The sequence below is a fragment of the Oncorhynchus mykiss genome, chromosome 1 (assembly GCF_057628025.1).
Source record: "Oncorhynchus mykiss isolate SJ-2025 chromosome 1, ASM5762802v1, whole genome shotgun sequence".
In the NCBI taxonomy this organism is placed as follows: domain Eukaryota; kingdom Metazoa; phylum Chordata; class Actinopteri; order Salmoniformes; family Salmonidae; genus Oncorhynchus; species Oncorhynchus mykiss.
The window spans coordinates 6,900-32,879 of record NC_143022.1 but is presented as its reverse complement, the minus strand read 5'-3'; the positions used below and the strand labels follow the sequence as shown (position 1 = coordinate 32,879).

General features: G+C 41.8%; 1 protein-coding gene across 1 annotated transcript; it reads right to left on the bottom strand.

The window, feature by feature from the left end:
* Nucleotides 1-18,190: 18,190 nt before the first annotated feature.
* On the bottom strand, nucleotides 18,191-19,627 carry LOC110531937 (claudin-34-like). Its single transcript, XM_090209301.1, has one exon. It carries the CDS (start codon nucleotides 19,442-19,444, stop codon nucleotides 18,704-18,706), a length of 741 nt encoding a protein of 246 aa, XP_090065427.1. The 5' UTR covers nucleotides 19,445-19,627; the 3' UTR covers nucleotides 18,191-18,703.
* Between the last annotated feature and the right edge of the window lie 6,353 nt (nucleotides 19,628-25,980).

Here is a 25,980-nt window from a genome sequence, read left to right as displayed (position 1 = left end):
AATAGGTTTTAGGATAAATTTATTTCCACCAAAGAAAATAAGTGAAAGACAAAAGAGTAGAGATAAAAAGTGTTAAAACGGTGTGCAGGTGAAGTAGAATCCCTAAAAGGCTGATATGAAAACCACACCACTAATATAAGTACAAACAAAGTTAGTTCAACCAGTTAAGCAAAGCATGTTAATTATAATTGTACATGATATACTCAGTAAACAAGGAAAACCTTGTTTGATTATATGTATGTGTATGCGTACATGTTTGTGTGAGTCCAAGAGTTAGGCTACATGGAGGGGATTAGTTTGGTTCATCAAGCTGACTGAGTCTTTGCTTAAAGTTTAGAAGGATTATGAGGTTTTGGCAATGTGAAGATAATAATTCAAGAGTATGGTACCTCTGTATCTGACGGAGAATTGACTATGTGAGGGTGAAGGTTACCACAGTGTCTTGTGTTATATAGATGGATTTCAGAATTAACCTGGAAGAATCCATTGAAGGGTTTAGGTCAACTGTCTGGGACCTGGTAGAATCCATTGAAGGGTTTAGGGAAACTGGGACCTGGAAGAATCCATTGAAGGGTTTAGGTAAACTGGGACCTGGTAGAATCCATTGAAGGGTTTAGGTCAACTGTCTGGGACCTGGTAGAATCCATTGAAGGGTTTAGGTAAACTGGGACCGGGTAGAATCCATTGAAGGGTTTAGGTAAACTGGGACCTGGTAGAATCCATTGAAGGGTTTAGGTACACTGGGACCTGGTAGAATCCATTGAAGGGTTTAGGTAAAATGGGACCTGGTAGAATCCATTGAAGGGTTTAGGTAAACTGGGACCTGGTAGAATCCATTGAAGGGTTTAGGTAAACTGGGACCTGGTAGAATCCATTGAAGGGTTTAGGTAAACTGGGACCTGGTAGAATCCATTGAAGGGTTTAGGTAAACTGGGACCTGGTAGAATCCATTGAAGGGTTTAGGTAAACTGGGACCTGGTAGAATCCATTGAAGGGTTTAGGTAAAATGGGACCTGGTAGAATCCATTGAAGGGTTTAGGTAAACTGGGACCTGGTAGAATCCATTGAAGGGTTTAGGTAAATTGGGACCTGGTAGAATCCATTGAAGGGTTTAGGTAAACTGGGACCTGGTAGAATCCATTGAAGGGTTTAGGTAAACTGGGACCTGGTAGAATCCATTGAAGGGTTTAGGTAAAATGGGACCTGGTAGAATCCATTGAAGGGTTTAGGTAAACTGGGACCTGGTAGAATCCATTGAAGGGTTTAGGTAAACTGGGACCTGGTAGAATCCATTGAAGGGTTTAGATAAACTGGGACCTGGTAGAATCCATTGAAGGGTTTAGGTAAACTGGGACCTGGTAGAATCCATTGAAGGGTTTAGGTAAACTGGGACCTGGTAGAATCCATTGAAGGGTTTAGGTCAACTGTCTGGGACCTGGTAGAATCCATTGAAGGGTTTAGGTAAAATGGGACCTGGTAGAATCCATTGAAGGGTTTAGGTAAACTGGGACCTGGTAGAATCCATTGAAGGGTTTAGGTAAAATGGGACCTGGTAGAATCCATTGAAGGGTTTAGGTAAACTGGGACCTGGTAGAATCCATTGAAGGATTTAGGTAAACTGGGACCTGGTAGAATCCATTGAAGGGTTTAGGTAAACTGGGACCTGGTAGAATCCATTGAAGGGTTTAGGTAAACTGGGACCTGGTAGAATCCATTGAAGGGTTTAGGTAAACTGGGACCTGGTAGAATCCATTGAAGGGTTTAGGTAAACTGTCTGGGAGGTATGAGTATTGATGAAAGTGCATAATTAGCATACATTAATGTTGTAAATAGGCAAAATATTAAGTTTCTTAAACAAAGGTACAGATGGAGCCAGTAAATTAGAGGAGGTGGCTAGCCTTGCTAATGTATTTTGTATGATGAGTAGGTACTGTCCCATACAATATTACAGTAAATTAGATATGGGTAAATGAAGCTAAAGTATAGAGTTAGGAAGCAAGCTTGATGAAACAAACCATTAATCTTTCTGATGATACCAACAGATTTCATCACTTTGCTACAGACAAATTGAATATGATCTTTCCAGGATAAATTTTAATAAATTAGATTCTAGACCCTCTCATCTTCTCTCTATATGCCAAATCATTCGGCTCCGTCATATCCTCACATGGTCTCTCCTATCATTGCTATGCGGATGACACTGTAGTACTTTTCTCCTTTCCCCCTTCTGACACCCAGGTGGCGACATGCATCTCTGCGTGCCTGATAGATATCTCAACTTGGATGTCAGCTCACCACTTCAAGCTCAACCTGGACAAGATGAGCTGCTCTTCCTCCCGGAGAAGGTCTGCCTGCTCAAAGACCTCTCCTTCCCGGTTGACAACACAACAGTGTCACCCTCCCAGAGTGCAATGAACCTTGGCATGAGCCTGGACAACATTCTGTTGTTCTCTGCAAACATCAAAGCAGTGACTCGCTCCTGCAGGTTCATGCTCTACAACATCCGTACATCACACAGGAAGTGGCACAGGTCCTAATCCAGGCACTTCTCCTCTCCCGTCTGGACTACTGCAACTCGCTGTTGGAAAAAGCCAGAAACCTTCCCACTAGCCATGATTGGCTGAGATAATAGGGGGCTGGACATGCCGAGAGAGGAGTTCGGATTTGTCTGCCATATAGAAGGTTTCTTCTGTCTGTCTAATTGAGCTGGTCAGTCTGTGTTTTTTTTTAAACTGTATTGTGTATTTGAGCTGCACAAGTGTTACTCTCCACTTTCTGGAGGATCAAGTTTTGAAAACAGTGTAATTATAGTATGATAGCTAAAGAGATGGAGAAAACACCTGTCTCCGGATTACATCTTCAAACTAAGGGCAACCGTGGTATGGCATCCATGACAGAGAGACTCATCCATCATGCATGATGATGTATACAGGTAAGCTTGTCTAGCGTTAGCTAGCTACATTTTCAGATGTTTCTAATTTTGACAGAAAGTGGTTTCATTTCAAGCTAAAGTTTACTGTTAGCTCGCTAGCTAACGTTATCTGGCTGGCTCCCTAGCTAACATTACGTGTATGACGTTATTATTTGTATCCCAGAGCCGTTTGCTTTGCTAGTTAAAGCCTAATGTTAGCTAGCTAATGTTGAACCTGGTTGGTTAGCTCCCAGCATATTCATGCAGGGTAGAGAAAGACAAAGCATAATCAAATTGTTGGTTAGGCTGTTTTCATGTTATCCAGAGGTAAACAAATCATCAGCCAGAGCATCAAGTGTGTGCTCTGAATGCTCTGAGAGCGAAACGAGATGGGTGAGGTTAAAGCTTAAGAGGATGTGAATGATGCTGAATGGGTGTAGACAAAGAAGAGATCTTCACTAGAAACCAAAACATTCAAAGGCCATTTTCTCAAAAGTGAGTACAAGTTTATCAACTTTCAAAGCACAGTTACTTTCCCATTGCTCCTCAAAAATGCAGTGTATGATATACCATTTTGTAGCTAGCTCTGAGTCTACTTTTATGCAATGTAAAAAACACAATTTAATTTTTTTCTACATAAAACCAAATCCAGGTGGTGAGTCACAAATATACTTTCTATGCCTGTCATATGTAAAATGTTATAATGTAGAACTCCAAGGAATCTAATGGATGTGACTTGTTCCATTTCATTCCCACCAATTGAGATTCTGGCTCTTTTTTAAATTTATTTTTTACAATATTTCTTATTCTTACTTGTGAATACAAAAAGTTGGATATTTGTACATTTAAAGATCATTTGGTTATCTGGACACATTTAGAAAATGTGGCCATACCTGAATGTGTTTCATTAGTGAATCAAAATTATTGTGTGATAAAATCAACAGCAAAGCGAATAGGAAGTACTGTAGAAGACCCAGCAGTCAGGTTATTGATATAGATTAGTATGGTAGAAGACCCAGCAGTAAGGTTATTGATATAGATTAGTATGGTAGAAGACCCAGCAGGTCATTGATATAGATTAGTATGGTAGAAGACCCAGCAGTAAGGTCATTGATATAGATTAGTATGGTAGAAGACCCAGCAGTAAGGTCATTGATATAGATTAGTATGGTAGAAGACCCAGCAGGTCATTGATATAGTCTCCCTAACTTGATGTCTGTTGACTTGGTGTCTCCCTGACTTGGTGTCTGTTGACTTGGTGTCTCCCTGACTTGATGTCTGTTGACTTGGTGTCTCGCTGACTTGGATTCTGTTGACCTGATGTCTGTCAATGTATCGCCAGATAAGCTCATGGTGGCAGTTATGTAACACACCAGTACCAAACATAAAGACATAACATGAACTTAGAGATAAAAAAAATGATGTTATTACATAAATACATTCCTGTAGTGACTATACACATGACAGGCTGAGCCTGTGATTGATAGAGAGAGACATGGGAAAATTATGAAAGAGAGACAAAGGGAACTGATGATAGAGAGACAAAGGGAACTGATGATAGAGAGACATAGGGACCTAATGATAGAGAGACATAGGGAACTGATGATAGAGAGACAAAGGGAACTGATGATAGAGAGACATAGGGAACTGATGATAGAGAGACATAGGGAACTGATGACGGAGAGACATAGGGAACTGATGATAGAAAGACAAAGGGAACTGATGATAGAGAGACATAGGGAGCTGATGATAGAGAGACAGGGAACTGATGATAGAGAGACATAGGGAACTGATGATAGAGAGACAAAGGGAACTGATGATAGAGAGACATAGGGAACTGATGATAGAGAGACATAGGGACCTAATGATAGAGAGACATAGGGACCTAATGATAGAGAGACAAAGGGAACTGATGATAGAAAAACATAGGGAGCTGATGATAGAGAGAGACAAAGGGAACTGATGATAGAGAGACATAGGGAACTGATGATAGAGAGACATAGGGACCTAATGATAGAGAGACATAGGGACCTAATGATAGAGAGACAAAGGGAACTGATGATAGAGAAACATAGGGAGCTGATGATAGAGAAACATAGGGACCTAATGATAGAGAGACAAAGGGAACTGATGATAGAGAAACATAGGGAACTGAAGATAGAGAGAGACAAAGGGAACTGATGATAGAGAGACATAGGGAACTGATGATAGAGAGACATAGGGACCTAATGATAGAGAGACATAGGGAACTAATGATAGAGAGACATAGGGAACTGATGATAGAGAGACATAGGGAAATGATGATAGAGAGACATAGGGAACTGATGATAGAGAGACATAGGGAACTGAAGATAGAGAGAGACAAAGGGAACTGATGATAGAGAGACATAGGGAACTAATGATAGAGAGACATAGGGAACTGATGATAGAGAGACATAGGGAAATGATGATAGAGAGACATAGGGAACTGATGATAGAGAGACATAGGGAACTGATGATAGAGAGACATAGGGAACTGATGATAGAGATAGAGAAACATAGGGAACTGATGATGGAGAGACATAGGGAACTGATGATAGAGAGACATAGGGAACTGATGATAGAGAGAAATAGGGAACTGATGATAGAGAGACATAGGGAACTGATGATAGAGAGACATAGGGAGCTGATGATAGAGAGACATAGGGAACTGATGAAAGAGAGACACAGGCAACTGATGATAGAAAGACAAAAGGGAACTGATGATAGAGAGACACAGGCAACTGATGATAGAGAGACATAGGGAACTGATGATAGAGAGACATAGGGAACTGATGATAGAGAGACATAGGGAACTGATGATAGAGAGACATAGGGAACTGATGATAGAGAGACATAGGGAACTGATAATAGAGAGACATAGGGAACTGATGATAGAGAGACACAGGCAACTGATGATAGAAAGACAAAAGGGAACTGATGATAGAGAGACACAGGCAACTGATGATAGAGAGACAAAGGGAACTGATGATAGAGAGACATAGGGAACTGATGATAGAGAGACATAGGGAACTGATGATAGAGAGACATAGGGAACTGATGATAGAGAGACATAGGGAACTGATGATAGATAGACATAGGGAACTGATGATAGAGAGACATTGGGAACTGATGATAGAGAGACAAAGGGAACTGATGATAGAGAAACATAGCGAACTGATGATAGAGAGACATAGGGAACTGATGATAGAGAGACATAAGGAACTGATGATAGAGAGACAAAGGGAACTGATGATAGAGAGACATAGGGAACTGATGATAGAGAGACATAGGGAACTGATCATAGAGAGACATAGGGAACTGATGATAGAGAGACATAGACAACTGATGATAGAGAGACAAAGGGAACTGATGAGAGAGACATAGGGAGCTGATGATAGAGAAACATAGGGAACTGATGATAGAGAGACATAGGGAACTGATGATAGAGAAACATAGGGAACTGATGATAGAGAAACATAGGGAACTGATGATAGAGAGACATAGGGAACTGATGATAGAGAGACATAGGGAACTGATGATAGAGAAACATAGGGAACTGATGATAGAGAAACATAGGGAACTGATGATAGAGAGACAAAGGGAACTGATGATAGAGAGACAAAGGGAACTGATGATAGAGAGACATAGGGAACTGATGATAGAGAGACATAGGGAACTGATGATAGAGAGACAAAGGGAACTGATGATAGAGAAACATAGGGAACTGAAGATAGAGAGAGACAAAGGGAATTGATGATAGAGAGACACAGGGAACTGATGATAGAGAGACATATGGTTCTGGTCAGTGAGTATGTTAGTCACCACCCAACTCATTGGCATTGGGGAAGGTCTGTGGTGCCTCAGCTAGTGCTCACAGTGCTCCCTGATAGCAGCAGAGAGGTTTTGGAGAACAGGGAGGCATTGCAGTGAAAATGACCTTCCTAATCATTCTGAGATGTTTTCTGTGATTACTGCGCAATAACTGCTGGGAGACTGAGTGCTGTGTGTCTTCAAAGTCAAAATGACCTGGACTGTAAACAAGTTAAATCACCTCAATTATGAAGATTACAGATAGTGTAGAAAATATTGTTTAGACAAATCCAAATATTTTCACTGTTCGGTATAGTTTGTGGAAAATGATTCCATACATGTAAATGAAACTAGTTTAGCTACTCCATCTCTCAGCATTTTAATTCAGTGATGGTTTTGTCAGACTTGAATGAAAGTCTTTCGGGTGTTTTGAGTTACCTTTTTCCTGAATTGCTGTTAGCTCAGATCTGAGAAACATTATTGTACAGCTTGACCTTAAATCTCCTTCCATTGGTCATGGAGCCCTTCTTAAAGGTCCAATGCAGCTGTTTTTATTTCAATACCAAATCATTTCTGGGTAATAATGACGAAATGTAACATACCTTACTCTGATTGTTTTTAAGAAAAATGGTCAAAAATAAACTAAAATAGCTTCTTAGCAAAGAGCAATTCTCAAGCTAAAATTAATCTTGGACTCTCTGGAGGTAGTCTGATAGGGGAGGGAACAACTGAAAACTAGCTCTTATTGGCAGATAGTTCCAAACCTATCTTTCTTATTGGTCTATTAACAAATTCCCCAGGCAGACCAAAACTCCATCCCACCAAAAACTGACAGAAATTTCAGGCAGACTTCCCAAAGCAGCTCTTACACTAAAAGGGAATTATCATAATTTCCACAATTTCACAGTATTACATTTCAACCTGATAGTGTGGAAATATAAATAGGTTTTAGGATAAATTTATTTCCACCAAAGAAAATAAGTGAAAGACAAAAGAGTAGAGATAAAAAGTGTTAAAACGGTGTGCAGGTGAAGTAGAATCCCTAAAAGGCTGATATGAAAACCACACCACTAATATAAGTACAAACAAAGTTAGTTCAACCAGTTAAGCAAAGCATGTTAATTATAATTGTACATGATATACTCAGTAAACAAGGAAAACCTTGTTTGATTATATGTATGTGTATGCGTACATGTTTGTGTGAGTCCAAGAGTTAGGCTACATGGAGGGGATTAGTTTGGTTCATCAAGCTGACTGAGTCTTTGCTTAAAGTTTAGAAGGATTATGAGGTTTTGGCAATGTGAAGATAATAATTCAAGAGTATGGTACCTCTGTATCTGACGGAGAATTGACTATGTGAGGGTGAAGGTTACCACAGTGTCTTGTGTTATATAGATGGATTTCAGAATTAACCTGGAAGAATCCATTGAAGGGTTTAGGTCAACTGTCTGGGACCTGGTAGAATCCATTGAAGGGTTTAGGGAAACTGGGACCTGGAAGAATCCATTGAAGGGTTTAGGTAAACTGGGACCTGGTAGAATCCATTGAAGGGTTTAGGTCAACTGTCTGGGACCTGGTAGAATCCATTGAAGGGTTTAGGTAAACTGGGACCGGGTAGAATCCATTGAAGGGTTTAGGTAAACTGGGACCTGGTAGAATCCATTGAAGGGTTTAGGTACACTGGGACCTGGTAGAATCCATTGAAGGGTTTAGGTAAAATGGGACCTGGTAGAATCCATTGAAGGGTTTAGGTAAACTGGGACCTGGTAGAATCCATTGAAGGGTTTAGGTAAACTGGGACCTGGTAGAATCCATTGAAGGGTTTAGGTAAACTGGGACCTGGTAGAATCCATTGAAGGGTTTAGGTAAACTGGGACCTGGTAGAATCCATTGAAGGGTTTAGGTAAACTGGGACCTGGTAGAATCCATTGAAGGGTTTAGGTAAAATGGGACCTGGTAGAATCCATTGAAGGGTTTAGGTAAACTGGGACCTGGTAGAATCCATTGAAGGGTTTAGGTAAATTGGGACCTGGTAGAATCCATTGAAGGGTTTAGGTAAACTGGGACCTGGTAGAATCCATTGAAGGGTTTAGGTAAACTGGGACCTGGTAGAATCCATTGAAGGGTTTAGGTAAAATGGGACCTGGTAGAATCCATTGAAGGGTTTAGGTAAACTGGGACCTGGTAGAATCCATTGAAGGGTTTAGGTAAACTGGGACCTGGTAGAATCCATTGAAGGGTTTAGATAAACTGGGACCTGGTAGAATCCATTGAAGGGTTTAGGTAAACTGGGACCTGGTAGAATCCATTGAAGGGTTTAGGTAAACTGGGACCTGGTAGAATCCATTGAAGGGTTTAGGTCAACTGTCTGGGACCTGGTAGAATCCATTGAAGGGTTTAGGTAAAATGGGACCTGGTAGAATCCATTGAAGGGTTTAGGTAAACTGGGACCTGGTAGAATCCATTGAAGGGTTTAGGTAAAATGGGACCTGGTAGAATCCATTGAAGGGTTTAGGTAAACTGGGACCTGGTAGAATCCATTGAAGGATTTAGGTAAACTGGGACCTGGTAGAATCCATTGAAGGGTTTAGGTAAACTGGGACCTGGTAGAATCCATTGAAGGGTTTAGGTAAACTGGGACCTGGTAGAATCCATTGAAGGGTTTAGGTAAACTGGGACCTGGTAGAATCCATTGAAGGGTTTAGGTAAACTGTCTGGGAGGTATGAGTATTGATGAAAGTGCATAATTAGCATACATTAATGTTGTAAATAGGCAAAATATTAAGTTTCTTAAACAAAGGTACAGATGGAGCCAGTAAATTAGAGGAGGTGGCTAGCCTTGCTAATGTATTTTGTATGATGAGTAGGTACTGTCCCATACAATATTACAGTAAATTAGATATGGGTAAATGAAGCTAAAGTATAGAGTTAGGAAGCAAGCTTGATGAAACAAACCATTAATCTTTCTGATGATACCAACAGATTTCATCACTTTGCTACAGACAAATTGAATATGATCTTTCCAGGATAAATTTTAATAAATTAGATTCTAGACCCTCTCATCTTCTCTCTATATGCCAAATCATTCGGCTCCGTCATATCCTCACATGGTCTCTCCTATCATTGCTATGCGGATGACACTGTAGTACTTTTCTCCTTTCCCCCTTCTGACACCCAGGTGGCGACATGCATCTCTGCGTGCCTGATAGATATCTCAACTTGGATGTCAGCTCACCACTTCAAGCTCAACCTGGACAAGATGAGCTGCTCTTCCTCCCGGAGAAGGTCTGCCTGCTCAAAGACCTCTCCTTCCCGGTTGACAACACAACAGTGTCACCCTCCCAGAGTGCAATGAACCTTGGCATGAGCCTGGACAACATTCTGTTGTTCTCTGCAAACATCAAAGCAGTGACTCGCTCCTGCAGGTTCATGCTCTACAACATCCGTACATCACACAGGAAGTGGCACAGGTCCTAATCCAGGCACTTCTCCTCTCCCGTCTGGACTACTGCAACTCGCTGTTGGAAAAAGCCAGAAACCTTCCCACTAGCCATGATTGGCTGAGATAATAGGGGGCTGGACATGCCGAGAGAGGAGTTCGGATTTGTCTGCCATATAGAAGGTTTCTTCTGTCTGTCTAATTGAGCTGGTCAGTCTGTGTTTTTTTTTAAACTGTATTGTGTATTTGAGCTGCACAAGTGTTACTCTCCACTTTCTGGAGGATCAAGTTTTGAAAACAGTGTAATTATAGTATGATAGCTAAAGAGATGGAGAAAACACCTGTCTCCGGATTACATCTTCAAACTAAGGGCAACCGTGGTATGGCATCCATGACAGAGAGACTCATCCATCATGCATGATGATGTATACAGGTAAGCTTGTCTAGCGTTAGCTAGCTACATTTTCAGATGTTTCTAATTTTGACAGAAAGTGGTTTCATTTCAAGCTAAAGTTTACTGTTAGCTCGCTAGCTAACGTTATCTGGCTGGCTCCCTAGCTAACATTACGTGTATGACGTTATTATTTGTATCCCAGAGCCGTTTGCTTTGCTAGTTAAAGCCTAATGTTAGCTAGCTAATGTTGAACCTGGTTGGTTAGCTCCCAGCATATTCATGCAGGGTAGAGAAAGACAAAGCATAATCAAATTGTTGGTTAGGCTGTTTTCATGTTATCCAGAGGTAAACAAATCATCAGCCAGAGCATCAAGTGTGTGCTCTGAATGCTCTGAGAGCGAAACGAGATGGGTGAGGTTAAAGCTTAAGAGGATGTGAATGATGCTGAATGGGTGTAGACAAAGAAGAGATCTTCACTAGAAACCAAAACATTCAAAGGCCATTTTCTCAAAAGTGAGTACAAGTTTATCAACTTTCAAAGCACAGTTACTTTCCCATTGCTCCTCAAAAATGCAGTGTATGATATACCATTTTGTAGCTAGCTCTGAGTCTACTTTTATGCAATGTAAAAAACACAATTTAATTTTTTTCTACATAAAACCAAATCCAGGTGGTGAGTCACAAATATACTTTCTATGCCTGTCATATGTAAAATGTTATAATGTAGAACTCCAAGGAATCTAATGGATGTGACTTGTTCCATTTCATTCCCACCAATTGAGATTCTGGCTCTTTTTTAAATTTATTTTTTACAATATTTCTTATTCTTACTTGTGAATACAAAAAGTTGGATATTTGTACATTTAAAGATCATTTGGTTATCTGGACACATTTAGAAAATGTGGCCATACCTGAATGTGTTTCATTAGTGAATCAAAATTATTGTGTGATAAAATCAACAGCAAAGCGAATAGGAAGTACTGTAGAAGACCCAGCAGTCAGGTTATTGATATAGATTAGTATGGTAGAAGACCCAGCAGTAAGGTTATTGATATAGATTAGTATGGTAGAAGACCCAGCAGGTCATTGATATAGATTAGTATGGTAGAAGACCCAGCAGTAAGGTCATTGATATAGATTAGTATGGTAGAAGACCCAGCAGTAAGGTCATTGATATAGATTAGTATGGTAGAAGACCCAGCAGGTCATTGATATAGATTAGTATGGTAGAAGACCCAGCAGTAAGGTCATTGATATAGATTAGTATGGTAGAAGACACAGCAGCAAGGTCATTGATATAGATGAAGAATAATAAAGGTCCAATTATTCAACCCTGTGGCACACCAGGATATCCTGGTAGATGCACAGCCGTTTGCATAAACACACTGTTGTCTATCGTAAACAACTAGAAAAAAAATATACTGGTAAAACCCTCACCACTAACCCTCCACTCTAAAAACTAGACTGGTTAAACCCTCACCACTAACCCTTACCCTCCATTATAAAACCTAGACTGGTTAAACCCTCACCACTAACCCTCCACTATAAAAACTAGACTGGTAAAACCCTCACCACTAACCCTCTACTATAAAAACTAGACTGGTAAACCCCTCACCACTAACATTCCACTATAAAAACTAGACTGGTAAAACCCTCACCACTAACCCTCTACTATAAAAACTAGACTGGTAAACCCCTCAACACTAACCCTTACCCTCCACTATAAAAACTAGACTGGTTAAACCCTCACCACTAACCCTTACCCTCCACTATAAAAACTAGACTGGTAAAACCCTCACCACTAACCCTCTACTATAAAAACTAGACTGGTTAAACCCTCACCACTAACCCTTACCCTCCACTATAGAAACTAGACTGGTAAAACCCTCACCACTAACCCTCCACTATAAAAACTAGACTGGTAAACCCTCACCACTAACCCTCTACTATAAAAACTAGACTGGTAAAACCCTCACCACTAACCCTCCACTATAAAAACTAGACTGGTAAAACCCTCACCACTAACCCTCCACTATAAAAACTAGACTGGTAAAACCCTCACCACTAACCCTCCACTATAGAAACTAGACTGGTAAAACCCTCACCACTAACCCTCCACTATAAAAACTAGACGGGTAAAACCCTCACCACTAACCCTCTACTATAAAAACTAGACTGGTTAAACCCTCACCACTAACCCTTACCCTCCACTATAGAAACTAGACTGGTAAAACCCTCACCACTAACCCTCCACTATAAAAACTAGACTGGTAAACCCTCAACACTAACCCTCCACTATAAAAACTAGACTGGTAAAACCCTCACCACTAACCCTTACCTTCCACTATAAAAACTAGACTGGTAAAACCCTCACCACTAACCCTCTACTATAAAAACTAGACTGGTTAAACCCTCACCACTAACCCTTACCCTCCACTATAGAAACTAGACTGGTAAACCCTCAACACTAACCCTCCACTATGAAAACTAGACTGGTAAAACCCTCACCACTAACCCTTACCCTCCACTATAAAAACTAGACTGGTAAAACCCTCACCACTAACCCTTACCCTCCAATGTAAAAACTAGACTGGTAAACCCCTCACCACTAACCCTCCACTATAAAAACTAGACTGGTAAAACCCTCACCACTAACCCTCTACTATAAAAACTAGACTGGTAAACCCCTCAACACTAACCCTTACCCTCCACTATAAAAACTAGACTGGTTAAACCCTCACCACTAACCCTTACCCTCCACTATACAAACTAGACTGGTAAAACCCTCACCACTAACCCTCTACTATAAAAACTAGACTGGTTAAACCCTCACCACTAACCCTTACCCTCCACTATAGAAACTAGACTGGTAAAACCCTCACCACTAACCCTCCACTATAAAAACTAGACTGGTAAACCCTCACCACTAACCCTCCACTATAAAAACTAGACTGGTAAAACCCTCACCACTACCCCTTACCTTCCAATATAAAAACTAGACTGGTAAAACCCTCACCACCAACCCTCCACTATAAAAACTAGACTGGTAAAACCCTCACCACTAACCCTTACCCTCCACTATAAAAACTAGACTGGTAAAACCCTCACCACTAACCCTTACCCTCCAATGTAAAAACTAGACTGGTAAAACCCTCACCACTCACCCTCCACTATAAAAACTAGACTGGTAAAACCCTCACCACTAACCCTCCACTATAAAAACTAGACTGGTAAAACCCTCACAACTAACCATTTCCCTCCACAATAAAAACTAGACTGGTAAAACCCTCACCACTAATTCTCCACTATAAAAACTAGACTGGTAAAACCCTCACCACTAACCCTCCACTATAAAAACTAGACTGGTAAAACCCTCACCACTAACCCTTACCCTCCACTATAAAAACTAGACTGGTAAAACCCTCACCACTAACCCTCCACTATAAAAACTAGACTGGTAAAACCCTCACCCTCCACTATAAAAACTAGACTGGTAAAACCCTCACCACTAACCCTCCACTATAAAAACTAGACTGGTAAAACCCTCACCACTAACCCTCCACTATAAAAACTAGAATGGTAAAACCCTCACAACTAACACTTTCCCTCCACAATAAAAACTAGACTGGTAAAACCCTCACCACTAACCCTTACCCTCCACTATAAAAACTAGACTGGTAAAACCCTCACCACTAACCCTCCACTATAAAAACTAGACTGGTAAAACCCTCACCACTAACCCTTACCCTCAACTATGAAAACTAGACTGGTATAACCCTCACCACTAACCCTTACCCTCCACTATAAAAACTAGACTGGTAAAACCCTCACCACTAACCCTTACCTTCCACTATAAAAACTAGACTGGTAAAACCCTCACCACTAACCCTTACCCTCCACTATAAAAACTAGACTGGTAAAACCCTCACCACTAACCTTCCACTATAAAAACTAGACTGGTAAAACCCTCACCACTAACCCTTACCTTCCACTATAAAAACTAGACTGGTAAAACCCTCACCACTAACCCTTACCTTCCACTATAAAAACTAGACTGGTAAAACCCTCACCACTAACCCTTACCCTCCACTATAAAAACTAGACTGGTAAAACCCTCACCACTAACCCTTACCCTCCACTATAAAAACTAGACTGGTAAAACCCTCACCACTAACCCTTACCCTCCACTATAAAAACTAGCCTGGTAAAACCCTCACCACTAACCCTCCACTATAAAAACTAGTCTGGTAAAACCCTCACAACTAACCCTTTCCCTCCACAATAAAAACTAGACTGGTAAAACCCTCACCACTAACCCTCCACTATAAAAACTAGACTGGTAAAACCCTCACCACTAACCCTTACCCTCCACTATAAAAACTAGACTGGTAAAACCCTCACCACTAACCCTCCACTATAAAAACTAGACTGGTAAAACCCTCACCACTAACCCTTACCCTCCACTATAAAAACTAGACTGGTAAAACCCTCACCACTAACCCTTACCCTCCACTATAAAAACTAGACTGGTAAAACCCTCACCACTAACCCTCTACTATAAAAACTAGACTGGTTAAACCCTCACCACTAACCCTTACCCTCCACTATAGAAACTAGACTGGTAAAACCCTCACCACTAACCCTTACCCTCCACTATAAAAACTAGACTGGTAAAACCCTCACCACTAACCCTTACCCTCCACTATAAAAACTAGACTGGTAAAACCCTCACCACTAACCCTCCATTATAAAAACTAGACTGGTAAAACCCTCACCACTAACCCTCCACTATAAAAACTAGACTGGTAAAACCCTCACCACTAACCCTTACCCTCCACTATAAAAACTAGACTGGTAAAACCCTCACCACTAACCCTCCACTATAAAAACTAGACTGGTAAAACACTCACCACTAACCCTTACCCTCCACTATAAAAACTAGACTGGTAAAACCCTCACCACTAACCCTCCACTATAAAAACTAGACTGGTAAAACCCTTACCCTCCACTATAAAAACTAGACTGGTAAAACCCTCACCACTAACCCTTACCCTCCACTATAAAAACTAGACTGGTAAAACCCTCACCACTAACCCTTAACCTCCGCTATAAAAACTAGACTGGTAAAACCCTCACCACTAACCCTCCACTATAAAAACTAGACTGGTAAAACCCTCACAACTAACCCTTACCCTCCACTATAAAAACTAGACTGGTAAAACCCTCACCACTAACCCTCCACTATAAAAACTAGACTGGTAAAACCCTCACAACTAACCCTTACCCTCCACTATAAAAACTAGACTGGTAAAACCCTCACCACTAACCCTCCACTATAAAAACTAGACTGGTAAAACCCTCACCACTAACCCTTACCCTCCACTATAAAAACTAGAATGTAAAACCCTCACAACTAACCCTTTCCCTCCACAATAAAAACTAGACTGGTAAAACCCTTACCCTCCACTATAAAAACTAGACTGGTAAAACCCTCACCCTCCACTATAAAAACTAGACTGGTAAAACCCTCACCACTAACCCTCCACTATAAAAACTAGACTGGTAAAACCCTCACCACTAACCCTCCACTATAAAAACTAGACTGGTAAAACCCTCACAACTAACCCTTACCCTCCACTATAAAAACTAGACTGGTAAAACCCTCACCACTAACCCTCCACTATAAAAACTAGACTGGTAAAACCCTCACCACTAACCCTTACCCTCCATTATAAAACCTAGACTGGTAAAACCCTCACCACTAACCCTCCACTATAAAAACTAGACTGGTAAAACCCTCACCACTAACCCTTACCCTCCACTATAAAAACTAGAATGTAAAACCCTCACAACTAACCCTTTCCCTCCACAATAAAAACTAGACTGGTAAAACCCTTACCCTCCACTATAAAAACTAGACTGGTAAAACCCTCACCCTCCACTATAAAAACTAGACTGGTAAAACCCTCACCACTAACCCTCCACTATAAAAACTAGACTGGTAAAAACCTCACCACTAACCCTTACCCTCCACTATAAAAACTAGACTGGTAAAACCCTCACCACTAACCCTCCACTATAAAAACTAGACTGGTAAAACCCTCACCCTCCACTATGAAAACTAGACTGGTAAAACCCTCACCACTAACCCTCCACTATAAAAACTAGACTGGTAAAACCCTCACCACTAACCCTTACCCTCCACTATAAAAACTAGACTGGTATTGAACTCTGTGGCTTACCACAGGATATCTTGGCCCTGGTAGATGCAGAGCTGTTTGCCTAAACACATTGTTCTCTATCATAAACATGACTATATAACCAATTATATGTATAATCATGAAAATTGTAATAATGTAATTTAGAATGTAATATTTCATGACCAACCGTGTCAAACGCTTTGGCTAAAAAAATGCCAAGAGCATATTGTTGTTAAGAGCTGTAAATGGTTTAATCCACTAGTTGCAAAAGAGATATATGTGGAGTAGTTTTTACAAAAACCATATTGGTGCTCATATAGAATACAGTGTGATTTATATACTTCAACATTCTCTTATACAGCAATTTTTCTAGGATTTTAGTAAAACATGGTAGTACAGCTACTGCTCGGCCTCTGACCACAAGGCACTACTGAGGGTAGTGCGTATGAACAGCTATTTGACTATTTGACAGAGAGGAACCCACACTCAAAGAAAGTGATTAAATTCACATGAAATAACATCAAGATCACTATAGGAATTATTTCCAACAATAACTTGATGGAATAGTTGCAGATGTCTTTTTATTAGTCAACAGTTGATTGAGGATTTTCCAAGGTTGACTTTATATTAGTTAATTTTGTTTTGTTTATTACACTTTTGTTTATTATCTATTTAAAATCAAATTATATTTGACACATGCGCATGCGCCGAATATAACAGGTGTAGACCTTACAGTGAAATGCTGACTGACTGCCTTAACCAACAATGCAGTTCTAAGAGAAATACCCCAAAAATAATTTAAACATTTAAAAATAATTAAAGAAAACTTGCTTTGGCAATGTAAACATAGCCAAGCCAATAAAGCCCATTAAATTGAAATTGAGAGAGAGAGCCCTCCTTGGACTAAGTTAATTCAGAATACCTAAACTCCAGCTGAGAAATAAAATCTAATCTAATTAAAAAATTAATTTCTCTGGATTAACTCATTTTTTAAGAAGAATCACATAACTAACTCCCACTGAGATTTGTCACAACCAGTATTCCATTCTCAGATTACAATTTGACTGCTGCAGTATAAAGGAGTATCACTGTGTGCCTCAAATTCCACACTAATCACTTTATAGTGCACTACTTTTTACATAGAGCTCTGGTCAAATGTTGTGCACTATATTGGGAATAGGGTGCCATAGGGAATAGAGACGCAGCCCCAGAGAGCTGGGTATGAAGTTTTGGCACCACACTGAGAGGTGCTGTAAAGTTAATTTCATACACGGCAGGGGTCCAACAACAGGAGCAACATAGCAGGAAGTGATTTCAATATAAAAATCTATTTATGAAATTATATGCAGTAACCCTACAGTACAGCTGCCACATTCTTTTCACTTACATTTCAAAAAAAGTTATTTTACACATGATGACATTCCAAGGATTTCATGAACTTTGTCATGTTAATTTGATTTTATTATTAGCCTTTGTTTAACTGCGGAATCCATTGAGTTTAGGGTCTCATTTGCAATGGTGCCTCGAGAACAACAGTTCAAGCATGATCACTACAAAATTACAGTTACAACATTTCAAATAAATTTGGTTGCAAATATATACAATCAAAACAATTGCAGTTTTCATTAGTCACATTTATCAGAGACCAAAATATAGATCACTGCGTCTATGCACTTGTCAAAGCTGTACTCTAAACTTCAATCATGCTAAACTGATAATTTCACAGAGAGAAGGGGTTCTATGGTTCTGTTTTCCAGTGTTTTATGGTTGAATTCAGATTCCCCACCCTTCTCCCAAAGTGTGTACTTCCACACTTTCTTGCATGTATTAAACAATGGCAGAAACTCTCCAGCCAATGCTTAAAACAATTCTATGCTTTTAAATCCACAACAGGGAGTTTACAAGTGCCTGTTTGTCTGCCCTCTGCCCTAAAAGTCTTCATCAGCCTGGAAGGCAGGGTTGTCTCTGGTCTCCTTGTCTCCATTCTCTAATATAGACTTTAGTCTTATCGGTGGCCCATGTAGAGGGTCCTTGTCGTTCTCTCCACTGACTGGCTTAGCCCTGATAACATACCTGTAGCAGAGGAATAGGAGACCGCCAAAGATAAGGAAGATCGAAGCACCGACCCCCATCCAGATAGCTCCGCCCACTTCCTGTCTGAGGGGGGCAGGAGGGAGGTGGAACTCTGGGGGGAATGCTACAGTCTGATTAGTCAGGACAGATTTCACGTTCCAGACTAGAGGGACCAGAAAGCTGACCCCTGTCAGGACGTACAGCCCCCCGGCCCCTGAGAACGTCAGTCTGATAAAGTCATGAGTCTTCTGACCAAAATAGATGTTCCTCACTGCGTACGCACCAAGGATGTTTCCCAAGAGTCCAGTTATCACTGCTACCATGATGACCACCTGTGCCACGGAGATCTCCACGGGAACAAACAGGTCGGCAATGCTGATTGGCTGGCAGAACTCTGAGTCGGGTAGAGTGTGGCTATAGAAACACGCCCGCCACACGCCCACCCAGGCCACGCCAGAGGTTACCACGGAGACGTCCTCTACGTACCACAGCCTCCACTCGTTGTGGCCCGCGGTGGCCATGGTCAGGATCCAGCCTACACAGCCAATCACTAGGCCCAGGAACTGCCAGTGAACCGTGTGGGCCAGGTACACCATGACCCTGTCAGAGGGTTGGTTACGTCAATGATCTGGGTTTAAGATGGACTCCGGACTCAGTCCTCCTGCGCACAGCCGGTCAACTCAAATACCACTGCAGAGTTCTGCAGCTTCTCTGGTCCCATGAAACCTGATGAGAGAAACATATTAGATCCACATGTAGTGTACAGCATTTCACAGTATATCACCAAAGGGGCCGATTCAGACTTAGGAAATGTGTCCTACACACACACACACTTCTCAGTAGTTGGTATTCAGACTTACCTTATGCAGGCGCATAACACGCTCTGCAGGTGGTGCTCCCTTGCACACAATGAATACATTTCATTCAACTTCTGAAAACCCTCCTATTTGCTGGCCACCATATTTTCTTGTGAAGTTTTCATTCAATAGGTTCAGTACATTTATCTTAAGCCATCCCTTTAAATATGCTGTACCTTTAATCATAATTTTGTCTACAGACACACTAGAATATATCGACAGAACTGGTTTTGAATATCAAAGGAATCAAAGAAAGAAAGCAATCTATTGTAAATATATGCATATTGGTCTTAGTTTCCACACTAACTGGTAGAATAGATTGTAGATTATTTAGGGTTAGGAAAGTATTTACAAACCCTAAACAGATTTATAGATTTATATTTCTAAGCCTTTATGCACAAAATATATTGATGAAAAAAAAAATAGAGTGGTGTGATTCATCCTGAAAGTTATTGAAGTTCAATCTATTAAATATTTGAAGGTGAAAAAAAGTGTACAATAGGGGTTGAACACAATAGTCCAATAAATCTACCCTTATCCTCACTAATCACGGAAATGTATGACAACGGTCCATTCGTCATGAACTGTGTGCCAGAATCCAAACAGCTAAGTGTGGTCTGAGTTCCATAATGATTCAAATAGGCTACATGTATCAAATTATTACACAACTTTAGCCTAATATGATTCACTATTGCTAGCAACCCTCAGGAACAACTTGTGACCGAGGAAAGAAAGGTAAAGGTAAAGGTAAACGGAATGGATTGGAATGATACAAAATGTAAGCAACAAATTGAAGGAAACTAACACGAGAATGACAGTTAAAATTGTAATGTGGGTATTACTGATGGTGGCTAATATTTAACATTATACAAATTATTTTTTTAAACTACAGAAAGCCTGGGCATATAATTAAAACATTCTAGAGAGCATACATCAACTCGGTGGGTTCATCACTACAGAAGCCTATAGCTAGGGTCATCAGATGTAATCCCCGCCATTTATAGCCTACTGTACTTCACTGTGGAGGCAATATATGTCATATAGATATGATTTTCAGTTTCCTTCCACATGACTGGTTTGACATTCGTCTTCAGTAATCATAAGGAAAGATAATCTAAAACAATTGCTATATTTGTATTTACAATTCCTTTTTCCAAACGGATGACTCATTTACCTCTTATCAATTTATACATTACAATGTATGAAGAATGGTGTTATTTCTATCGGGAATAGTAGATTTGTAAGGGTAAATACTGCCACCTAGTGGAGAGAAAGAGCTAATGGATTAAGACAGGAAATGTTAGCTGTTAGCTGTTAGCTGTTAGCTGTTAGGTTCTGCACTCGACATGGAATATCATTTTTGTGATTGAAGTTGTATTTAGGGAACATTGTTAGCACAAGTTATCAAGAGACTACTGCTGATTATTCATGTAACACATGAAAAGTCCTAAATCAAATCAAATTTTATTTGTCACATACACATGGTTAGCAGATGTTAATGCGAGTGTAGCGAAATGCTTGTGCTTCTAGTTCTGACAATGCAGTAATAACCAACACGTAATCTAGCTAACAATTCCAAAACTACTACCTTATAGACACAAGTGTAAGGGGATAAAGAATATGTACATAAAGATATATGAATGAGTGATGGTACAGAGCGGCATAGGCAAGATACAGTAGATAGTATTGAGTACAGTATATACATATGAGATGAATAATGTAGGGTATGTAAACATTATATTAGGTAGCATTGTTTAAAGTGGCTAGTGATATATTTTACATCATTTCCCATCAATTCCCATTATTAAAGTGGCTGGAGTTGAGTCAGTGTGTTGGCAGCAGCCACTCAATGTTAGTGGTGGCTGTTTAACAGTCTGATGGTCTTGAGATAGAAGCTGTTTTTCAGTCTCTCGGTCCCAGTTTTGATGCACCTGTACTGACCTCGCCTTCTGGATGATAGCGGGGTGAACAGGCAGTGGCTCGGGTGGTTGTTGTCCTCGATGATCTTTATGGCCTTCCTGTGACATCGGGTGGTGTAAGTGTCCTGGAGGGCAGGTTAGGGTTAGGGTTAGGGTTAGGGTTAGGGTTAGGGTTAGGGTTAGGGTTAGGGTTAGGGTTAGGGTTAGGGTTAGGGTTAGGGTTAGGGTTAGGGTTAGGGTTAGGGTTAGGGTTAGGGTTAGGGTTAGGTTGTCTAGTTTTGAGTCGGTTGATCCACTTCCATCTCTGACACGTGGAAGCCGAAGGGGGGGAAGGGAGGGGTGTGCACTCCACACATGTGCGCGCGGTCCGGGTGGGTCCGGGCGCGGCCGGCCAAAGTAGTAGGCCCCATGGTTGCCCACTTGTAGATTAACCCGTTGGTTGGGTTAAAAGACTGTCTGTCAGTAGGTTTTAGGTTTAGGTATAGTTTTAAGAGTGGTTAAGGTTAGGGTTAAGGTTAGGGTAAGGTATAGTTTTTTAGAATGGTTAAGGTTAGGTTTAGGTAAGGGTTAGGGTTAAGGTTAGGGTTAGGGTTAGGGTTAGGGTTAGGGTTTAGGGTTAGGGTTAGGGTTAGGTAAGGGTTTTTTAGAGTGGTTAAGGTTAGAGTTAGGTTTAGGGTTAAGGCTAGGTATAGTATTTCAGAATGGTTTAGGTAAGTCTGTCAACTCAACTTAGGATCAGGCAAAACCCTTGAGTTGCGTACCTTATGCAGGTCCGGTCCTCGGTTGGTTGCCATGTGTCCATGTCGAGTGGTATGGTCATGATGTCTTGGTCCGCTATGTCAACGGAAGTGGAAAGCATAGTGCAACTTAGGAGTTTACTCTCTTTCGGATCCTTCTTTTTTTTAGCTCCATGTTGTCTATGTATTTACTTCAGTGTTCGTCAGTCTTTGGTCCTGGATGTTTTCAATCATGTGTGTAATTAGGAGTTATTCCCTTCCAGGATCCTAATTCCAAATTAACCCATGTCTAGTCAAATCCAGCTGGTCTGTATGGGTATACTCGGCGTAGGATCAGGCAAAACCATCGAGTTGCGTACCTTATGCAGGTCCGGACCTCAGTCGGTTGCCATGTGTCCCTGTCAAGTGGTCAGTCTTTAAACTACCCTTGGAGTTTCGTCCTGTGTTTCGGTAGGTGTATGGAGGGTTTAGGAACCGGCAAACCCTCTCTGGCTTACGTATGAAACGTCCGGCAGTAGTAGAAGTTAATTGGGTGTTTCCATCCCCACCATCTCAGTCGTAAGTGATTCAGTGGTTTTGGGTGATAGTGACCAGTGAAGTTACTCCCTTCCAGGATCGTAACGTTTCCAGAGGTATATCCTCCCTAGACAGTGAATTTGTTCGTAGTCCAGGTCAAACAAGTGGATCGGTTGTCCAGGCTAAGTACGGCGGGGTAAGGGATCCTCCCAGGGGAATTATTCCGTGGGATCCAATTCTCCGCCAGACATTATCTGGGCACCCCAGGGATTACACGGCCAATGCGAGTCCTCCAGCCGCAGCGCCTGACCCAAAAGCCCCTCTTTTCGAGGACTTAACTGCCCCAACCCGCTAGGACCACCCATGCGCTACTGGACATACTGCCAATCCAATTCTAAACTGGGGTAGATAGTCGTCCAGCGCGTTACGTGAGTCTCCCGTGTGTAAAGGGGCTGGGAGGGTTGAGCCGATTGGTCTGCCAACAGAACCCCGAGAGGTCCCGAAGGAGTCCGGTCTATCCATATCCTCCTGTCTTCTTGCTTGGTGTATGGAAGGGCCTAATTGCTTAGGGTGTAATCGCTGCGGGGGAGTCGCCAAGGTCGGGGTCCCCAGAGTAGTTGGAGAAAAAAGGTTCTCGTCCGTTGGGGGTGCTGGTGGGTGTCTCCAAAAAATATTTTAGAAGGATGGTAGGTTGGTGAAGGTTTTTTTTGTTTAAATTTGGTCTATTTGTGTTCTATTTTATTGTTTCTTTCCGTCAAGGGTCCATGGTCATGGTAACCCTTACTTCCAGAAAGAAAAAAGAAAAAAGAAAAAATCATATAGATTTTTTTTTTTTTTTTTTTTTTTTTTTTTTTTTTTTTTTTTTTTTTTTTTTTGAGAGTCCGTGGTCACGGTAACTCTATAGTGTTTAGTAAAGTGGCTCAAGGAAAGTATTATTGAGAGTCCATGGTCATGGTAACTCTATGGTGCTAGTAAAGTAGCTACAGGAAAGTTATATTGAGAGTCCATGGTCATGGTAACTCTATGGTGCTATTGGAAGTCTGTTTTTGTGGTCTTAATGACCCCCTGTTTTTTGTATGGGATGTGGGGTGTGTAAGGTGCAGGTGCAGTGTATGTCCAGATGTTCCTCCGCTGTACTGGAAGCCTCAGTGGTGGTCCAGCCCGTGGTAGTGGTGTTGGTCCTGGAGGGTTATTTTTGGGAGGTCCATCCTAGGTTCGTGAGTCTCGGTTGTATTTTTTGAGTTCTTCGTTGTGGTTGTTATTTTTGGAAGTGGCTGTTGATTAAGGAATCCTTAAGATTTTTGTTCCTTCTGAATGCCAGGATGGGGGTGTGGAGAGGGAGTAGTTTTTTGGATTTGAGACATCATTTTTTGGGGGGATGCGAGTAGCCACTCGGAAGCTGGGTGAGTTGTATGGTGGGGGTAGGCCATCAGGTATGGTGGGGTTGATCCGCTACTAGGGAGAGTTCTTTTGACATCGGTTCCCGTGGGAAGTGGTGTTGGTCCTTGAGGGGTTTGGGAGGTCCGTCCGTGGGTCCCGGAGAGATTCTTTGGTTCCTTTGTTGTGGTCTTTGGGAGGCCAGGATCGGTGTGTGAAGAGGGAGTAGTTATTTTGGCCGTAGTCTCTTCTGGATGTGGGTTACCACCCGGTAGCTTGGTGAGTTGTATGGTGGAAGTGGGCCATCGGGTGTGGTAGGGTTGGGCCTCTATCTTGGGAGAGTTCCTTTAACATTGGTTCTTGTGGGTCTTGGGTTGGTGAGACCAGGTTGTCCCGTTTTTTTCAGAGTGGTAGTGGTTAGGGTCTGGTGTTCCAAACGGTTTCTTATATTTTGCTGTGGTATTGTTCCACCTGTGGAGGCATTAACCCTGCGGTACTGGATCGGTGAGGGCTTCGCCTTTCGCTGTGTTTTGCTGCTGGATGGAGCAGGTGGGTTGATCCGGTCCGTGGGGTTTCTGGAGGGGGACAGAGCACGGGGTCAGGGTCCACAAATCGATAGCTATTGTTGGGTTGTAGGAAGTTTATGGTGTTTTTGGATTTTCCTGCAGCGTCTTTAGTGTTCGTAAAGGTGGTTTGGTTTTGGGGCCCTCTGGTCCTGTGTGGGGGACCGTCCTCTGGGGTGTCCACGTCCTATCTCTCCACTGGATTGGTGAGAGCTTCGCCTTTTGGCTGGGTTTGCTGTTTTGATGGAGTGGGTGGGTTAATCCGGTCCGTGGAGTTTCTGGAGGGGGACAAAGCACGGAGTCAGGGTCCAGGAATGGATAGCTTCTGTTGTGGTGAAGGAAGTTGGTGTTCTTTGAGTTCCCCGCAGAGTCTAAGTGCTCATAAAGGTGGTTCGGTACTGGTGCCCTCTGGTCCTATGTGGGGGACCGTCCTCTGGGGTGTCCACGTCCTATCTCTCCATCCTATGGTGTGGTGAGCGGTGGTGGTATTCTGTTTGAAGAGGTGACCTGTTTGGTAGGTTTGAGGCATGTCCTTCTCGAGGGGCTAGGTGTCTAGAAGGTTCTGGATCCCCATCATGTTGGATTGGCTGTGGGTTTGGTTGCCTGCTGGGGATGTCATCCAATGGTTCCGTCCAGCAATACCATGAATGATGGTGTTGACTGGGAAGAGTATGTGGAGATAGACGGTTGTGGAGTTATAACCTGTTCCTGCTGATTATCATTCCATACCACCCAGGTCTGGGTATGGGATGGAGATGAAAATGCAGAGGCCACCTTAACACTCTGCCTCTGCTCCGTTCCCTCAATCACCCTGGTCAGGGTATGATGTGGGGGAAGGTTAGGAGGGTTTGTGTTGCCCAAAAGGAGCCCTTCCCTATGTCAACCTTATGAGGGTATGACCGGGTCTCTGGGTCCTCTGGTATGGTGGGGGTTTGGCCGCTTTTTTAGAAGGGTTTCTTTGTTCTCGGTTCCGGTTGGTCTTGGGTTTGTGAGGCCGGGTTGTCCTGTGTGGTCGGGGTTGTAGTGGTGGGAGCCTGTTGTGCCATTTGTTGAAGCCTGAAAAAAAGACGTTATGTTAGGCGAAGTCGACGTTCCTACAATGAGACTAGGTTGCCAGTCGAAACTTTTTTCGGCTGGCCCCTCTGAGCGTCTCTTCTTAAAAG

Coding starts and splice junctions, on each gene's coding strand:
- LOC110531937 (XM_090209301.1), bottom strand. CDS start 19,444: ATGGTGTACCTGGCCCACACGGTTCACTGGCAGTTCCTGGGCCTAGTG.